The 14443-nt window shown below is 51.3% G+C and overlaps 7 protein-coding genes across 7 annotated transcripts; 5 read left to right on the forward strand and 2 right to left on the reverse strand.

Annotated features, from left to right (window-relative positions):
* Nucleotides 1-68: 68 nt before the first annotated feature.
* On the reverse strand, nucleotides 69-173 carry PPTG_22540 (hypothetical protein; the record flags this gene model as incomplete). The annotated part of the gene is made up of 1 exon (XM_008904783.1): nucleotides 69-173. The coding sequence occupies one exon, from the start codon at nucleotides 171-173 to the stop codon at nucleotides 69-71; it is 105 nt and encodes a 34-aa protein (XP_008903031.1).
* Nucleotides 174-366: 193 nt separating this feature from the next.
* On the forward strand, nucleotides 367-1944 carry PPTG_09486 (hypothetical protein). Its single transcript, XM_008904489.1, has one exon. It carries the CDS (start codon nucleotides 473-475, stop codon nucleotides 1784-1786), a length of 1314 nt encoding a protein of 437 aa, XP_008902737.1. The 5' UTR covers nucleotides 367-472; the 3' UTR covers nucleotides 1787-1944.
* A 426-nt stretch (nucleotides 1945-2370) lies between these two features.
* Nucleotides 2371-3759, forward strand: PPTG_09487 (hypothetical protein). The gene is made up of 2 exons (XM_008904490.1): nucleotides 2371-3144; nucleotides 3209-3759. The coding sequence occupies exons 1-2, from the start codon at nucleotides 2416-2418 to the stop codon at nucleotides 3470-3472; spliced, it is 993 nt and encodes a 330-aa protein (XP_008902738.1). The 5' UTR covers nucleotides 2371-2415; the 3' UTR covers nucleotides 3473-3759.
* On the reverse strand, nucleotides 3464-4539 carry PPTG_09488 (hypothetical protein; the record flags this gene model as incomplete). Its single annotated transcript, XM_008904491.1, has 5 exons — nucleotides 3464-3678; nucleotides 3751-4078; nucleotides 4139-4182; nucleotides 4253-4331; nucleotides 4387-4539. 5 exons carry the CDS (start codon nucleotides 4537-4539, stop codon nucleotides 3602-3604), a joined length of 681 nt encoding a protein of 226 aa, XP_008902739.1. The 3' UTR covers nucleotides 3464-3601.
* A 1307-nt stretch (nucleotides 4540-5846) lies between these two features.
* Nucleotides 5847-7760, forward strand: PPTG_09489 (hypothetical protein). Its single transcript, XM_008904492.1, has one exon. The coding sequence runs from the start codon at nucleotides 5983-5985 to the stop codon at nucleotides 7669-7671; it is 1689 nt and encodes a 562-aa protein (XP_008902740.1). The 5' UTR covers nucleotides 5847-5982; the 3' UTR covers nucleotides 7672-7760.
* A 1381-nt stretch (nucleotides 7761-9141) lies between these two features.
* Nucleotides 9142-11027, forward strand: PPTG_09490 (hypothetical protein; the record flags this gene model as incomplete). The annotated part of the gene is made up of 1 exon (XM_008904493.1): nucleotides 9142-11027. The coding sequence occupies one exon, from the start codon at nucleotides 9142-9144 to the stop codon at nucleotides 10831-10833; it is 1692 nt and encodes a 563-aa protein (XP_008902741.1). The 3' UTR covers nucleotides 10834-11027.
* A 461-nt stretch (nucleotides 11028-11488) lies between these two features.
* Nucleotides 11489-13354, forward strand: PPTG_09491 (hypothetical protein). The gene has a single exon (XM_008904494.1). The coding sequence runs from the start codon at nucleotides 11575-11577 to the stop codon at nucleotides 13219-13221; it is 1647 nt and encodes a 548-aa protein (XP_008902742.1). The 5' UTR covers nucleotides 11489-11574; the 3' UTR covers nucleotides 13222-13354.
* Nucleotides 13355-14443: the final 1089 nt, after the last annotated feature.

Here is a 14443-nt window from a genome sequence, read left to right on the forward strand (position 1 = left end):
GGGACAGCCAAAGGAGGGGCAGTAATAGACAGCGGGGTGAACGATAGCCATTGGTACAGAAGGTAAGACTAAACACTAGCAAGCTTCTCACGGCCACTAATTGCCTCCGGACAGCCTCGGTCACTTCCTTGGATGGACTCACGGCAAATTGCCGACGGCAACACGAGAACCATGCAAGTCATTCAAAGCTACATCAAGACAGTCTCGTTCGCGATACAAAAGTGGATTTTCCAAAATGCGTTTAAATAGGTTTTTGAAGTACCGCCTTTCTGACTTTCTCCTCATTTTACTAAGAGCGTGCGGGATAAGCTCAATGTGGCCCACATATCATGCCAAATGATAGTCTTCATGCGCAAAACCAGCCCACCTTTGATGGGCATGCACTACAACCACTTCAGTATCACTTGGTGCAGTGATCACTTTGCTATTAGACCGCCGCCGCCCTTCGAGCCCTCCCAGCAGCACCTTCCTCATGACCACCGCCGCTCAGTTCGACGTGGTCTGGCGCCAGGACGCGCTGGGCCTGCGCTTCACGCCCAACGAGAACGACATGCCTGTCGTGTGCCAAGTGCCGCCGAACGCTTGTCCCGCGGTTCTGGCGTCTCCATTGGCCGTCGGCGACGTACTCGTAGGTTTCGATCTGCAACTTCAGGACCAACCGGACGGCATGCAACCTGTTAGGGCATTCGATCAATTAGTGACGGTATTGCGCCGTGCTAAGCTGCCAGTCACTCTGCGTTTCCAATCGCGGGAGAATGAAGTCCCATCAAGAATCGTCGAGTCCGACGTGGCGCGTCACTACACCTTTACATGGGCAGCACAGTCACCATTGGGCGTGTCCTTGGCCATGGATCCATGCGCTTTACACGCTGCAATCACAGCTATCGACCCCAACAAGATCTCGCCAGCTTTCCAGAACCTCAAACCGGTTCTGGGTGACGTGCTGGTCGCTATCTCCCCTGACAATAACGAAGGAGAAGCCACACGTCTCGACGAGATGCGCTTCGAGGACGTCATCCAGACACTACGTCAGTTCCCGAAACCATGTCGTCTAACCTTTGCGAGACTCGTGGAGGAGACGCCGTCCGACTCATCCGGATCAGAGGAAGACAATGTGCTTTTCCCTTCAAAGCCAGTAGTTACCCGCCCGAAGGCCACCTCATCTTCGAGTGACAGAGGCGAGGAAGCCACCGACATTTTGAAGCCTCCGTTCCTCACACGTCCACTGCAGATACGTCCCAAGTCTCGATCCAGAGCGGGGTTACCACCTCCGAGGAAGCAACTACCCATTTCGATGCGTCAGAGCTTCCGTATTGACGCCCCCAAGCCGACTGCTACTCCTACCTCTGGTGACAGTAGACCTCATGCTAGTTCGACCTCGTCCAACGATGGCAGACCCCACTCTGGCTCAAACGCCGATGACAGGGGATTCTACACGGTCATGTACAGTGGAGGAGCTGTGGGCTTGCAGCTACGCGACTGCACGCAAGACGACAAGAGTCTCACCAAGAGCAATGACAAGACTAATCGTACGAATGGCTACACTGTGGCGATCCGGAACGTGACAGACCCGAAATCTGCCCCCGGTCTGGAGATCGCGACGCCCGACGACCTGCTCATGGCTATTGGCCAGAAGGATCTGCAGCACATGTCGTTCGAAGAAGTGCGCAAGGAGCTTGGGGCCATCCAGACACCTACACGGTTGCTGTTCAAGAAACGCAAGCGCGTCGTGGGCAATTCGTCGGGTGGTTCGCTAGTCGACACGTTGTTGCTCTTCCTCGTGTAATAACTCGAACGAGTTACCAAAACAAACGTAAAATGCATTGAAACAGCCAGCAGATCGTGCCAAACGGCAAAGGATACTCAGATTTTGTTTGCTTTTCATTTTTTTTGGTGTGAAATCGTCAATGAAAATATAAAATTCTGGCTTGAATAATGAACTCTTACAAGTCAACGGTTCGTGGGCTGGGTATCTTCTACCGCAGCTTCTGCTTGACCTTACGTGGATGTGTTTCCGAGCGAAGATAATTTGCAAAACACAGTCCGCCAGACATAAGACTTCATCAAAAGGCAACTTCTTGACATGGCTACATCTGAACTTGAAGTTGCCTTGCACTCTGACATGGCTACATGCTCATTTGAATTCCGAAGTTGTCAGTGATGCAAGCACTTGCATTGCCTAGTTTCACTGCATATCGCCTCAAGTGTCCTCGTTGCGGTAGATTCATCGCCCTAGAGTCATTGCATCTCCAACCCACGCTCAAATTAACCAGCACCGGAACGTTTTATCCTGTCGACTAATAAGAAAATCGGCTTTCGATTGGTCACATTTCCCTCAACCCTATAAAAAATAAATTTAGATAGAAATTGGGTCAAAACCATAACGCAGCTCTTCCTGCTCAGGTCTCCTTCTGCATGCCCGAGACTGCCGAGCCGCCAGCCGCCATGCCCAGCACTGAAGAGCGCGTCGCTCTCCGCACCTCGGGTCCGAGCAGTAGTTCTCTCACGTCTCCGTCACGCGCGCGGTTGCTGGCCACGGCGGGCGTGGGCAGCGGGCCCGCAGCCCCCGACGAGGCCCACGCTGTTCGACTCAATGTGCTCAACAGCAGCGTACAGGAAGCCCGAGACGCCCGTAACTCGCGCCTCATCATGTGGGCCATCTCACTGGTCAATTTGCCGCAGATCGTGGTGGCTGTCATCATCCTGGCGCTGCATTGGCAGGGCGAGACGCTGTGCTATCGTATCCAGGTGTGGGTATTGCTACACACTATCCACCTCACGCTCACGTTGCTGCTGGAATGGACACTCTACTACTTGAATGGTGTTCGCAGCAACACTGCCATCAGACTTCGGGAACAGTACATGGCTCCACTGAGCCAGCTCAAGTACGGGCTGGATCTGGCTGGTCTCTTCTGGTTCTTGGTGGGTAATATGTGGGTCATCAGCGACGGCGCGCGCTGCGACGACGGGTCGACCATGTACCAGTTGGCTCTGTGGATGATTGTGATCTCTTATGCCAAGATCTTCCTGCCCTGCTTGCTGCTGTTGGCGCTACTGCCGATCCTCTGCTTCTGTCTACCTTGTGTCATTCGACTACTGAGTCGATTACAGGACCCTATGAGGGGAAAAGGAGCGACCAAGGAGGTGAGGTGGATGTTTAAAGTTGTTATATGTGTGTTTTGGTGCTAATATTTTGTGCTGGGGGTAGATGATCGACCAGTTAGAGACCAAGACGTACACGGCCAATATGTTCCCGCCTGAGGACGCGTGCTGCTGTATCTGTTTGAACGACTACGAGGCGTCACAGTCACTGCGTGTGCTACCGTGTGCACACCATTTCCACAAAGACTGCGTGGACGAGTGGCTGTTAGTGAACTCTACATGCCCGACATGCCGTAAATCCATCTTCGACACAGCAAACTCTGGAGGAGCCACAACAACAACCGAGGAAGATATACTACGACGGGTGTGATGGCTGAGGATGTTTTTATTCGCCAAGGAGTGATACTACTCGACTCTCATATTTTCAGTTAATGGTGTTGGTATTCCTAAGTAGGGCTCGTATCATTTTTTTGCGTGCTACTTGTGTGTAGCCATTTTTTTATGAGCTTTGTGATGCTGGAAATATTAGCTCTGGCTCAGTCATTGCCAGCGTCTGCTTGCATTGCTGCAACAATTCTGTGAAAAATATTCATACAGCAGAATAGGTAAAATTCCTTCTAAGTGAACAAAAAAAAAAAAACTGCGGACCTTCGAGGTGCCTTGTGCTTTCGTTTATGAACTCGTCTACTTTGATTGCTTCGTCCTTTGACTCTCCAGCCTCGTCATCGAGCTCGATGCAGGCTTCGACGGGGCCTTCTTCTGTTACGGGAGACTTGCTGATATCGTCCATAGTGATCTCTTCGAGGAGTCTGGTAAATATGAGAGTCTCGCCATTTAGAATGAACAGATCTGGAAACGCCTTTGATGCCTTCGCGCTGGCACTACAGTCGAGAGGATTGCCTCTAAAGTCGAGAACACGAAGACTGGGTAACTTGGCTGCCAGCTCGACGAAGTCGATGCTTCTGATTTGGTTGTTCTGTTCATGCAAAGATCAGAAATCTGACGTTGACTTTTTTTAGAACCGGTCTAGACGTACTGCAACTGATAGTTCTTCCAGTGCTGGCAAGCGAGGTAGAGTGTCTGTCCCAATAACAAGGTGTATCAAGTTAGATATTCACATTTTCCACTAATATTTGATTAGCCCACGAACCAAGGGAAGTGAGTTGGTTGTTGGAAAGGTGAAGACAACGCAGCAATGGCAGTGATGGTAGTTCTTCCAGTGACCGTAGCTGTATCAATTAGTAAGTAACGGATCATTTTTACATTACAACAGACCAACTTTACCTCATTGTGGGCCAAGTTGAGCTCAAGAAGGTTCACGCAAGACTCGAGTTGGGCTATTCGGCGTATCTTCATTTCCGAGACGTCTAGTAGCGCGACCAAACTCACGTCATAGTGACCGCTTCGGCGTTTGATGATGTCCGCGGTCAACTCCATGGCCAAACTGTGTCGGTCGGTGTCGATTCGCTGGAGTCGGTACCGGGTGAACGACGAAAATACTCGCGCCAAGGCCTTCCAGAATCATCCGAACAAAGCCACGAACGAAGCTCGTGATGTATCTATGGCTGCGTGCAAGACAACTTCAACTAAGGCCGATGGATTGCGATAGTCAGTGTTGTTAGTGCCAGCTTCACGTGGCATTGAAGCTGTGAGCTGCATCCAGCAATGCGGGGCGCTGTCGACTCGGTCACGGTGGCAGACTCAATCACCCGCAGCTTCAGCTGAACCGGCAGGATACCGGGACCTCCATCGTGTCGTTGACTCAAGCTGCTTGGGCTCGATGCGCTGCAGCTTTACGTCGTTTAACAGAGCGGCGCGATCTTCAATGGTGCGATCGGCCGACACGCAAGGTTTCATCGATTGACGCTCGACTCGACTCGCCAGAACGATTCAACTTCAAGCTGATGCTCCATACAGACTCAGTAATGCTGCCTAATACCTAACGAGATCTACAATACAGCTTGTATTGCAGTACATGCTGTGAGCCTCAGTTTTGCGAGGTGGCAGCAAGACGCTTCTTCTCGCCCAGAGAGGCTGACCACACAGGCCTATTGGACAAACTACAGCTACCCCATACACTATATATTACACCATGACCAAGTAGGAGACTGCATATCGCGGCCACGTAAGCCCGATGCAACAGAAATTCCAGGCCGCGACGGCTCGCCAAAGACCATGCACCAGCAGTACAAGGCAACTTCAACCACCACCCACTTCGGGTCCCACTGCCATTGGGATGCTCAGCAGCAAATTCGCTTCGTAAATTGCAATCTATTTCCTTGAATTCGGAGTGTATCAGCAGTGACGTCCAGTCTTTTAAATAAGATACCGAAAGTGCCAATTGCCAATGTTCAGAGCTGAAGCTTTGCCACCCGTCTCAAGACATTATAAGGAAGACTGAACATTTACTCTAGTCGACACCACGTGCAGAACAAAGCTGTTAATGCTATTGTCGCAGCAAATTAACGCGAGATCATGGTTAATCGCGTCGTCCCGCACTTTTCAAGCGTATGCACCACCAGTCAGGCCATGCAAAATGGCGTCAACTTGCCTAGAAGCTCTGATTTCCATCCCAGCGTTTAACGCGGGCCATCGCCTGACACGCAAGGGAACCGATGACGTCGCCGGCGCTTCGGTCGACCGGCGTCAAACCAGGCGTGCTGCAAAGCTCAGTCTCTCCCCACCCGGCAGAAACGGGGCCTGTATATCGCTTCAACGTGGCTACGTCTCTTGTTCGCAGTGCCCTCCAGCCTGGAGTCCGGCCGATCGCTGAGCAGCAGCGACTCGACCTCCTCGAACTCTCATTCCTCAATTGGCGGCGTCACACACACACTTGTTCCAGCTCCGGTCTTTTTCTTCACCTTCGCTTCGTTGACCACAATGACCGACCCGTCCGTCCAGCAAGTGACGCCACCCGCCAAGAGCTGCGGTGACAAGATCACCGGCGTACTCATCAAGCACTGGACAGTGCCTGACAAGCACCGCAGCGACGAGCAGGACGCGGCCGAGAAGTACCTCTTGACCGCGTACATCTTCGGCAAATACTATACTCTACCGTGGGTCAAATTCAACCGCTGGTACCTCTTTTTCGCGAGTTTCATGGTGCAATTCTGCATCGGTTCGCTCTACTCGTGGTCGGTGCTTAACAATCCCATCGACTTCCTCATCTACGGCGACAAGACTAAGGGAATGGCTGTCAACGCCTTCTACATCGCCGTCGGTGTGTTCGGCACTTCGACCGCCATCATGGGTCCGTGGATCGAACGCAACGGTCCACGCGCCGGTGTGGTGCTCGGTGCGACGTCGTTCTTCATCGGTTGCGTTGTCAGCTGCATCTCGCTGCACGCCGAGTCGATCGTGGGTCTCTACGTCGGCTACGGCCTGTTCTGTGGCTTCGGTAGTGGTTTGTGCTACATTTCGCCCGTGTCGGCACTTCAGAAGTGGTTCCCGGACTACCGTGGCGCTGCTGCCGGTTTCGCTGTAGGTGGATACGGTGCTGGTTCCGTCGTGTGGGGTAAAGCCTACCTCCCTATCATCGACGCGACCAGCGTACCCGATCTGTTCATCGTTATTGGATGCGTCATGGCGTTCATCCTCTTCTGCTGCGCTGTGTGTCTGCGCAACCCGCACTTCGACTTCCACGTCGGCGGCTTGAACATGCACGGCGAGGCTGTTCGTGAGGCACAGGAGTCGTTCCAGCGCGGCGAAAAGGTGAGCGTCATGTCCTCGCACGAGTACGAGGCCATTATGACCCCCACCGCTCGCGACGTAGAAGCGATGGTTGACCCGGCCGCACAGAACACCAACTCTCAAGTGAAGAAGATGACGCTGATCCAGGCCATCACGTCACCGGACTTTATCTTCCTGTACATTATGTTCTTCGGCAACCAGCTCTACGGCCTCATCGTGCTGTCCAAGCTCTCCACGATGTGCACTACGCTCTTCGGCAAGACGGCCGACCAAGGCGCCGACATCGTCTCCATCAACGGCGTCTTCAACTGCGTCGGGCGTCTGCTGTTCCCGCTCATCTCGGATGTGATCGTGCGCAAATTCAACGTCGAACATGCTTTCGGACGCAAGTGCCTCTTCTACTACGCTCTGGTCTCCCAGATCACTATTATTGCCATCTTCCCGACGCTGATCCGTAATGAGAGCTACACGGCGTTCGTGGTGCTGGTGTTCCTGCTGACGCTGTCGTACGGCGGCGGCTTCGGCACGATCCCGTGCTTCCTAACGGACATGTTCGGCGCGTTTAACATCGGCGCCATGCACGGCTTCATCCTGACGGCGTGGTCGCTGGGCGGCGTGGCCGGTGGCTTGACATTCAATGCCAAATACAACGACGCTATTAAGAACGGCAGCACACCCGTGGACGCGTACGTGGACAGCATCTACAAGATTTTGATCGTGGTGTGCGTCACGGGTATCTTCATCTTCATGGTGCGCACGAACCCGCGCGACCGGTTCGATAAGGGCTACCACTACAGTTTGTTCGGCAAGCGTGTGATCAGCATTAAGCCCAAGGACACAACGGCCAACAAGGAGGGCTTACTGCAGAGCGAGGTGTAAGGATGCATGGGTATTCGTATAGTAAATGTAGCTGAAGAGAAAAAGTTATCGAAAAGTTAATGAATTGATCGATTGAGTCTGAACTTGCACGTTGAAGTGGTCTTCAGCTAGAGAGATGCCAAGTTTCTTGTCACCATTTGCATCGTTTCTTGTGCGGTCTTGTCATCAGGTTCAACCTTGAACCATTCACATGGCCCCAAAGCTACAGCGGTTCTAACGCTGAGTTTGATGAAGTGGGGTGAAGTCACAAGCACAGCATTGTTGTGTCCACACTGCGGTGGATATTGGTCAGGATGGTGCGCTGGCAACCACGCAGCAGCGATGACTTCGCCCGCCACGGCGTTGTAGTGATAGCGATCGCGAGGGCTTCTCGGTGGTGCAGCAAAGCGGTGCTGCGATGACGTTAAACAGGTGCGAGGATAGTGCTCAGCATCTTGCGTTTCCTCGTATGAGCATGTTCGTTGACACTTTTGGGTCAAGGATGGCTTTAATCGCCTTGCGTTCGGTGCGATGACCATGATCACTAGTGTTAAACCAAGTTGAGCGTGAGCACTACAGCAGTGCCACCGGAAACAACTTGGGTTTATGATACATGTAGAAGGCAAGTGAATCCACACAGCGCTACAATAGAGACAGCGGAGTCGTGGATTTTTCGCCGATCGCACTAGAGGCGACGATGAGTCTTTGGAGTCCTTGTGTAAAAAATATGGGGAATGAGACTTCACGTCATTCATTGGATTCCAGACCGGAACGTGTAGCTCAACGCGAATCCACTCCGTCGTCAGAGAATAAAAAATCTGGACCGAAAGTGTTGGTCTCGGAACTGTTACTGGCTGTACTGAGCGTTGCCGTCTCTGATATCGCCGTCCAGAGGGCACGCCATCGCTCGATACGCAAGGACTGCCTTGTGTCGTGTTGACATGTCCATCCCCACGCCGCTAAAGTAAAAGGCGAAAAAGTCGATCAGCAGATCCCACACTCGTTTAACTGCGAGGAATTAGCCTTTTTGTAGTGTAGCTGGGTTGCCCATTCTGGGTGAGCCCCTGTTGCTTTGTCTGAAGTTTCCCACGGCATCTCGCCATTGCCCGCGCGGCATGATAATTGAAGGCCCTGCAGCCTTCCAACGTGGTCTGTGCACGACACTTGCCTTCAACTCAAATTAATTTCTTTTAGTAAAACTTACCACGAAATCAGTCAGCATCTGTCCCCATACAAAATCCCAGTCAATTCTAGCCGGCAAATCGTTGGCATCTCCAGAAACGCAAGTTTATATCGCTTTTTGCCATCGTTGAAGTTGTGGCATGTTGAAGTCCGTTGCAGAAATCCCAAGCCTTCGTCCTTGGCAAGTGCTCGACACCATGAGACTTCGGTTGCCAACTCCTCGCTGCCGAACTGCTCATTCCTCAATTGGCTCGCTGCCCCGCAAGTCAAGTTTCGCTCCGTCCCGACGTCTCCGTTCACAGTCTAGCCATGGGCGTAGAAGATCCCGCCACCGTCGACCCCACGACCCCGAAGAAGACGTGTCTGCGGTCCACGAAGGACGCCATCGCCGGCCACTGGACCGTCCCGCCCAAACACCGCACGCCTGAACAGGACGCAGCCGAGGCGTGGCTCATCACGTGCTACCTCGGCAAGAACCGCTACTTTTCGCTGCCGATTCTGCCCTTTTCGCGATGGTATCTCTTCTTTGCCAGTTTCCTGGTGCAATTCTGCATCGGATCGCTCTACTCATGGTCGGTCTTCAATAAACCCATTGATCTCCACGTATACGACGACAACACAGCCGGTCGCGCTGTCAATGCCTTCTACATCGCCGTAGGAGTCTTCGGCACGACGACAGCGATCATGGGTCCGTGGATCGAGCGTCACGGCCCACGCGCGGGCGTGATGCTCGGCACGACGTCGTTTCTCATTGGCAATATTATTGTAGCCATCGGCGTGCACTACAAGGCGATCGCAGCCATTTACATCGGCTACGGCATCTTCTGCGGCTTCGGCATGGGTCTGTGCTACATTTCACCCGTCTCGGCGTTGCAGAAGTGGTTCCCCGACTACCGTGGCACAGCTGCAGGCTTCGCTGTGGGTGGATATGGTGCTGGATCGGTCGTGTGGGCTAAGGTTTATCTGCCGTGCATTGACGCAGTGGGTCTCTCGTCAACCTTCATCCTCATCGGCTGCGTCATGGCCTTCGCCATGTACGTGTGTGCTGTCATTCTCCGCTCTCCACACCACGAATTCGTGGTCAGTGGCCTTAATATCCACGGAGAGGCAGTGGAGGAGGCGGACGAACTCATTCATCGCGGCGAGAAGGTCAGCGTGTTATCGTCGCATGAGTATGAGTCGATTACGACTCCCACAGCACGTGACGTCCAGGAGATCGTGGAGCCTACGACAGCTACCAATACACTGGTGCGCAAACTCACCCTGATCGACGCTATTAAGACCCCCGACTTCTTGTGCATGTACATCATGTTCTTCGCCAATCAACTCTACGGACTCATTGTGCTGTCCAAACTCTCGAGTATGTGCACGGATATCTTCAACAAGAGCGCCGACCAAGCTTCAGATATCGTATCAGTTAACGGCGTGTTTAACTGCTGCGGCCGCTTGATGTTCCCGCTCATGTCGGACATCTTCGTGCGTAAGTTTAACATCGAGCACGCCTTCGCCCGCAAGTGTCTGTACTTCTACGCACTGGCGTCGCAGGTGGTCATCCTCGGTGTCATTCCGACGATCATGGAGAACGAAAACTACACGGCATTTGTGGCTGTTATCTTCATCTTGACGGCCAGTTATGGTGGAGGCTTTGGAACCATTCCGGCCTTCCTAACAGATATGTTCGGCGCGTTTAACATTGGTGCCATGCACGGGTTGATCTTAACGGCGTGGTCAATCGGTGGTGTTGTGGGTGGTATCTCGTTTAACCACACGTATGGAGACCAGATCGCTGATGGTTGGGAGATCCACGAGGCCTACACGTACACAGTCCGCCGCATCTTCGTCATTCTTATCATCGGCTTCGTGGTGCTCTTCTTCGTGCGCACGAACGCAGCAGATCGCTTTGAACCCGGTTACCACCTCAGTATCTTCGGCCGACGTATTGTCAATATCAAGGGCAAGCAGGAACCCAAGAAGGAAGAGCCACTACTTGACGCGGCGTAAGGTCGACGCGAATGAATGGGATCAGAAAGCCTTGACAGATTTATTCTTTCGAGTGGAGAGTGTACATGTAGTTAATTTTCATTCAGGAATTCATGACGACACTTGAACTTATGACAATGTTTACCTTAGACACGGTGATACAAAGCAATCTTTTGGCGGTAAAGTCGATGCTAACACATGACCCACAAGCTACAAGACTGGGCGGGCATCTCTTGGCTTACCCACACGTTTACAGTCTCACGCGCACCCAGCTGCTCATTTGCTTAAGCTTAACGACCCACAGCATCACTACAAATACGACGTATGGTACCAGTACCAAGATTATACGTTCAAACCCTGCGCGGTGACAAGAACTAAGTGAAGCTGCTTAACTACACAATATTCATACCCAGCAAGCCCCAGCAAACTATTGCGAAAGTCATTTTTATTTGCACGTTGACCGTGGATAATTCTTTGTTGTTGGTGTTGTTTTTTTTACGCTCCGGATAAGAACTCGTCGGATCCCTTTGTCTATCCTATTTTACTCTCTACACAACTTACGCTGTGCCTTGACATCTGCAAAAATAAACATCCGTCAGTAATGTTGCATCTTTCTATTCCGCTTTGAATGATAGAGAACCAGCTCAAATTGTTGGCATCCTCATTCCTCAATCGGCCAGCTCCTGACAAAGGTTCTAGTTGATTGCTGGTCTACTAGCTTTTAAAGCTATCACCTTCTCAGAGCTCACAAGTTCCGTCGAGATGGCAACGAAGAGAGAAGCAAACAAAACCTGCGTTCAGTCGGTGCAGGCAAAAATCGCCAACCACTGGACGGTGTCAAGGAAACCTTGTTCACCCGAACAGTACGATGCTGAGGAATGGCTGTTCACCTTCTACCTTGGCAAGGACCGGTATTACTCCTCGCATTGCTTGCGATTTTCGCGTTGGTACCTCTTCTTCGCCAGTTTCCTGGTTCAATTCTGCATCGGCTCACTGTATTCGTGGTCCGTCTTCAACAAACCCATCGACGATCATGTGTACAATGACCCAAAAGCTGGTTATGCTGTGAATGCATTCTACACTGCAGTTGGTATCTTCGGTACGACAACGGCTATCATGGGTCCCTGGATTGAGCGTAATGGTCCACGCTATGGTGTGGTGCTCGGCACGTCGTCGTTTCTTCTTGGACATGCGATTACAGCGATTGGTGTAGCTCACAAGGCAATCGCTGCAGTTTACGTTGGTTACGGTTTATTCTGTGGCTTTGGTATGGGTCTATGCTACATCGCTCCAGTATCAGCACTACAGAAGTGGTTCCCCGACTACCGAGGCACAGCTGCAGGCTTTGCTGTGGCTGGATACGGTGCTGGAGCTGTGGCGTGGGCGAAAGTCTATCGTCCGTGTATTGAAGCCGTCGGCGTGTCCTCAACCTTCCTGGTTGTCGGTTCGGCTATGGCTGGCACCATGTACCTCTGTGCTATTGTACTGCGCACACCTCACTTGGAATTCACAGTCGGTGGGTTAAACATACACGGTGAAGTTGTGGACGAGCCTGAAATGGCCACAGGCAACGCTGAACAAGTCACATCGAAGCACCGCTACGAATCTGCAGCATCCGAGAATGAAATCGACTTTATCATCAGTACCAACGCTCAAGTACGAAAACTCACGTTGATCGACGCCATCAAAACTCCAGACTTTCTCTGCATGTATTTGATGTTCTTTGCCAACCAAATCTACGGTCTGGTGGTGCTGTCCAAGCTGTCGAACATGTGTACGGATATCTTCGGTCGAACAGGCGACGAAGCTGCCGACATTGTGTCCATCAACGGCGTGTTCAACTGCTTTGGTCGACTCTTCTTCTCGCTGTCTTCGGATCTCGTGGCTCGCAGCTTTAACATCGAGCACGCCTTCGCGCGTAAGTGCGTCTTCTACACGACTCTCATCCTCCAGGTGGTGATTGTGGGCACCACACCGATGCTTATTCGCAACAACCAGTACACGGCGTTTGTCGTGGAGATCTTTGTCTTGACAGCGAGTTACGGTGGCGGTTTTGGCACCATCCCGGCCTTCCTGACCGATATGTTTGGTGCATTCAACATTGGAGCAATGCACGGACTAATCCTGACTGCGTGGTCGATCGGTGGAGTTGTGGGTGGCATCTCGTTTAATAACGCGTATAGTAGCAAGATTGAGGCCGGGGTGTCCATCAGTGAGGCGTACATTTCGACAGTGAACGACATTTTCATCATTATCGTCGCTGGACTGGTGGTTCTGCTGTTTGTCCGCACGAACCCTATGGACCGCTTCGAGTCCGGCTACCACTTCAGCATTTTCGGACGACGAGTAATCAGCATTAACGGCAAGGAGGAACCTCCAAAGAAGGATCCGCTGCTACAGATTATCTAAGCGTTCAATGCGATGCGTAGTACTTGGTGTGTTTTCGCTTAAAAACCAGAGCTTTTATTTGATTGTGTAGGTTGAATTAGTGTTTAAATCCTTACATGCAGACAGACAGGGTCTGGATCCAGGACTATCCTTGCTGAATGAGCATTTTTGCAGCGCATTTTCATTCGTCGACTCCGTCCGCTTCCAATCCACATACAGCATTTCCAAAAATATCGTTTAAAAGAAAACACTACCAGCCGACTTCTCCTACATATAAAGGCAATAATTAACCTTATCGTCCTGCGTAACTATTACAAGCAGCACTACACAAATGGTATAGGAACTAGAACTTAGTATTCCTGGAGTAATAAATACTTCGAAGTACGTCGCAAGGTTAGTTCTCTGGATATTTATATCCAGAGTCTTAGTGGCTTCGGAAACCCTCGGATATCCTGTATCATATTATATTTGGTTAATTTTGTAATAACTCAATACCTTGAATTGACAAAAGAAGAGCTAAAGCGACGAAATACTTTATAACCTTTTAAGATCCGATCCAAAAACTGGTGAATGTTGACCCAGTCGGACAAGAACGACATTCCCGCAACCTCACCGATTGTGTACTCCACAAAAATGAGTGAATGTTGACCCAGTCGGACAAGAACCACATTCCCGTAACCTCACATATTATAGGGGAAGCTGCTGGGAAGCGATCTACGGAGAAGGCAATGTTGCCTTGCTAAGGAGAGGCGGGAGTCGTAAGGGGTGTCGTTGTATAGCCAATTAGTGTGACGTCTATCTAGCACATATATAACCATGATGTGGGAGGGTTAGAAGGCTACTTTGCCTTGCTAAGGTGTGGTCATGGAATTTGCCATTGGTTCTGAAAAATATTTTAAAGCTGTACTCACCTCAAATCTGTGGGGAAGGAGAGAGTATTAGCCGCGCGAAAATTTGACAAGTCGAGTAAAACATGAGTTTTGTGCGATTTTTACTAAAATACTTCCATCGATAGCTTCCCCTCGGCCGAATACTACTCAAAATTTCGTCGAAGGCGCCACTCTGGTCTCTCATTCCCTTCGTGACCGTACTGCAATGCACATATAGCGGACATAATAAGTATATTATAGTTTTCCTGCTTGTTGGGGGCATTTCGCTTTAAACGGATGCCGGTATTAAGGATATAAGCTTCTGCCTCATCCCATGTATTACTTTTTCGCATAGCCAACAAGCTCCTAGCTAG

Source organism: Phytophthora parasitica, assembly GCF_000247585.1.
Source record: "Phytophthora parasitica INRA-310 unplaced genomic scaffold supercont2.18, whole genome shotgun sequence".
Classification (NCBI taxonomy): Eukaryota; Oomycota; class Peronosporomycetes; order Peronosporales; family Peronosporaceae; genus Phytophthora; species Phytophthora nicotianae.

Coding starts and splice junctions, on each gene's coding strand:
- PPTG_09489 (XM_008904492.1), top strand. CDS start 5,983: ATGACCGACCCGTCCGTCCAGCAAGTGACGCCACCCGCCAAGAGCTGC.
- PPTG_09491 (XM_008904494.1), top strand. CDS start 11,575: ATGGCAACGAAGAGAGAAGCAAACAAAACCTGCGTTCAGTCGGTGCAG.
- PPTG_09487 (XM_008904490.1), top strand. CDS start 2,416: ATGCCCGAGACTGCCGAGCCGCCAGCCGCCATGCCCAGCACTGAAGAG. Junction 3,145..3,208: donor GAAAAGGAGCGACCAAGGAG/GTGAGGTGGATG, acceptor TGCTGGGGGTAG/ATGATCGACCAGTTAGAGAC.
- PPTG_09486 (XM_008904489.1), top strand. CDS start 473: ATGACCACCGCCGCTCAGTTCGACGTGGTCTGGCGCCAGGACGCGCTG.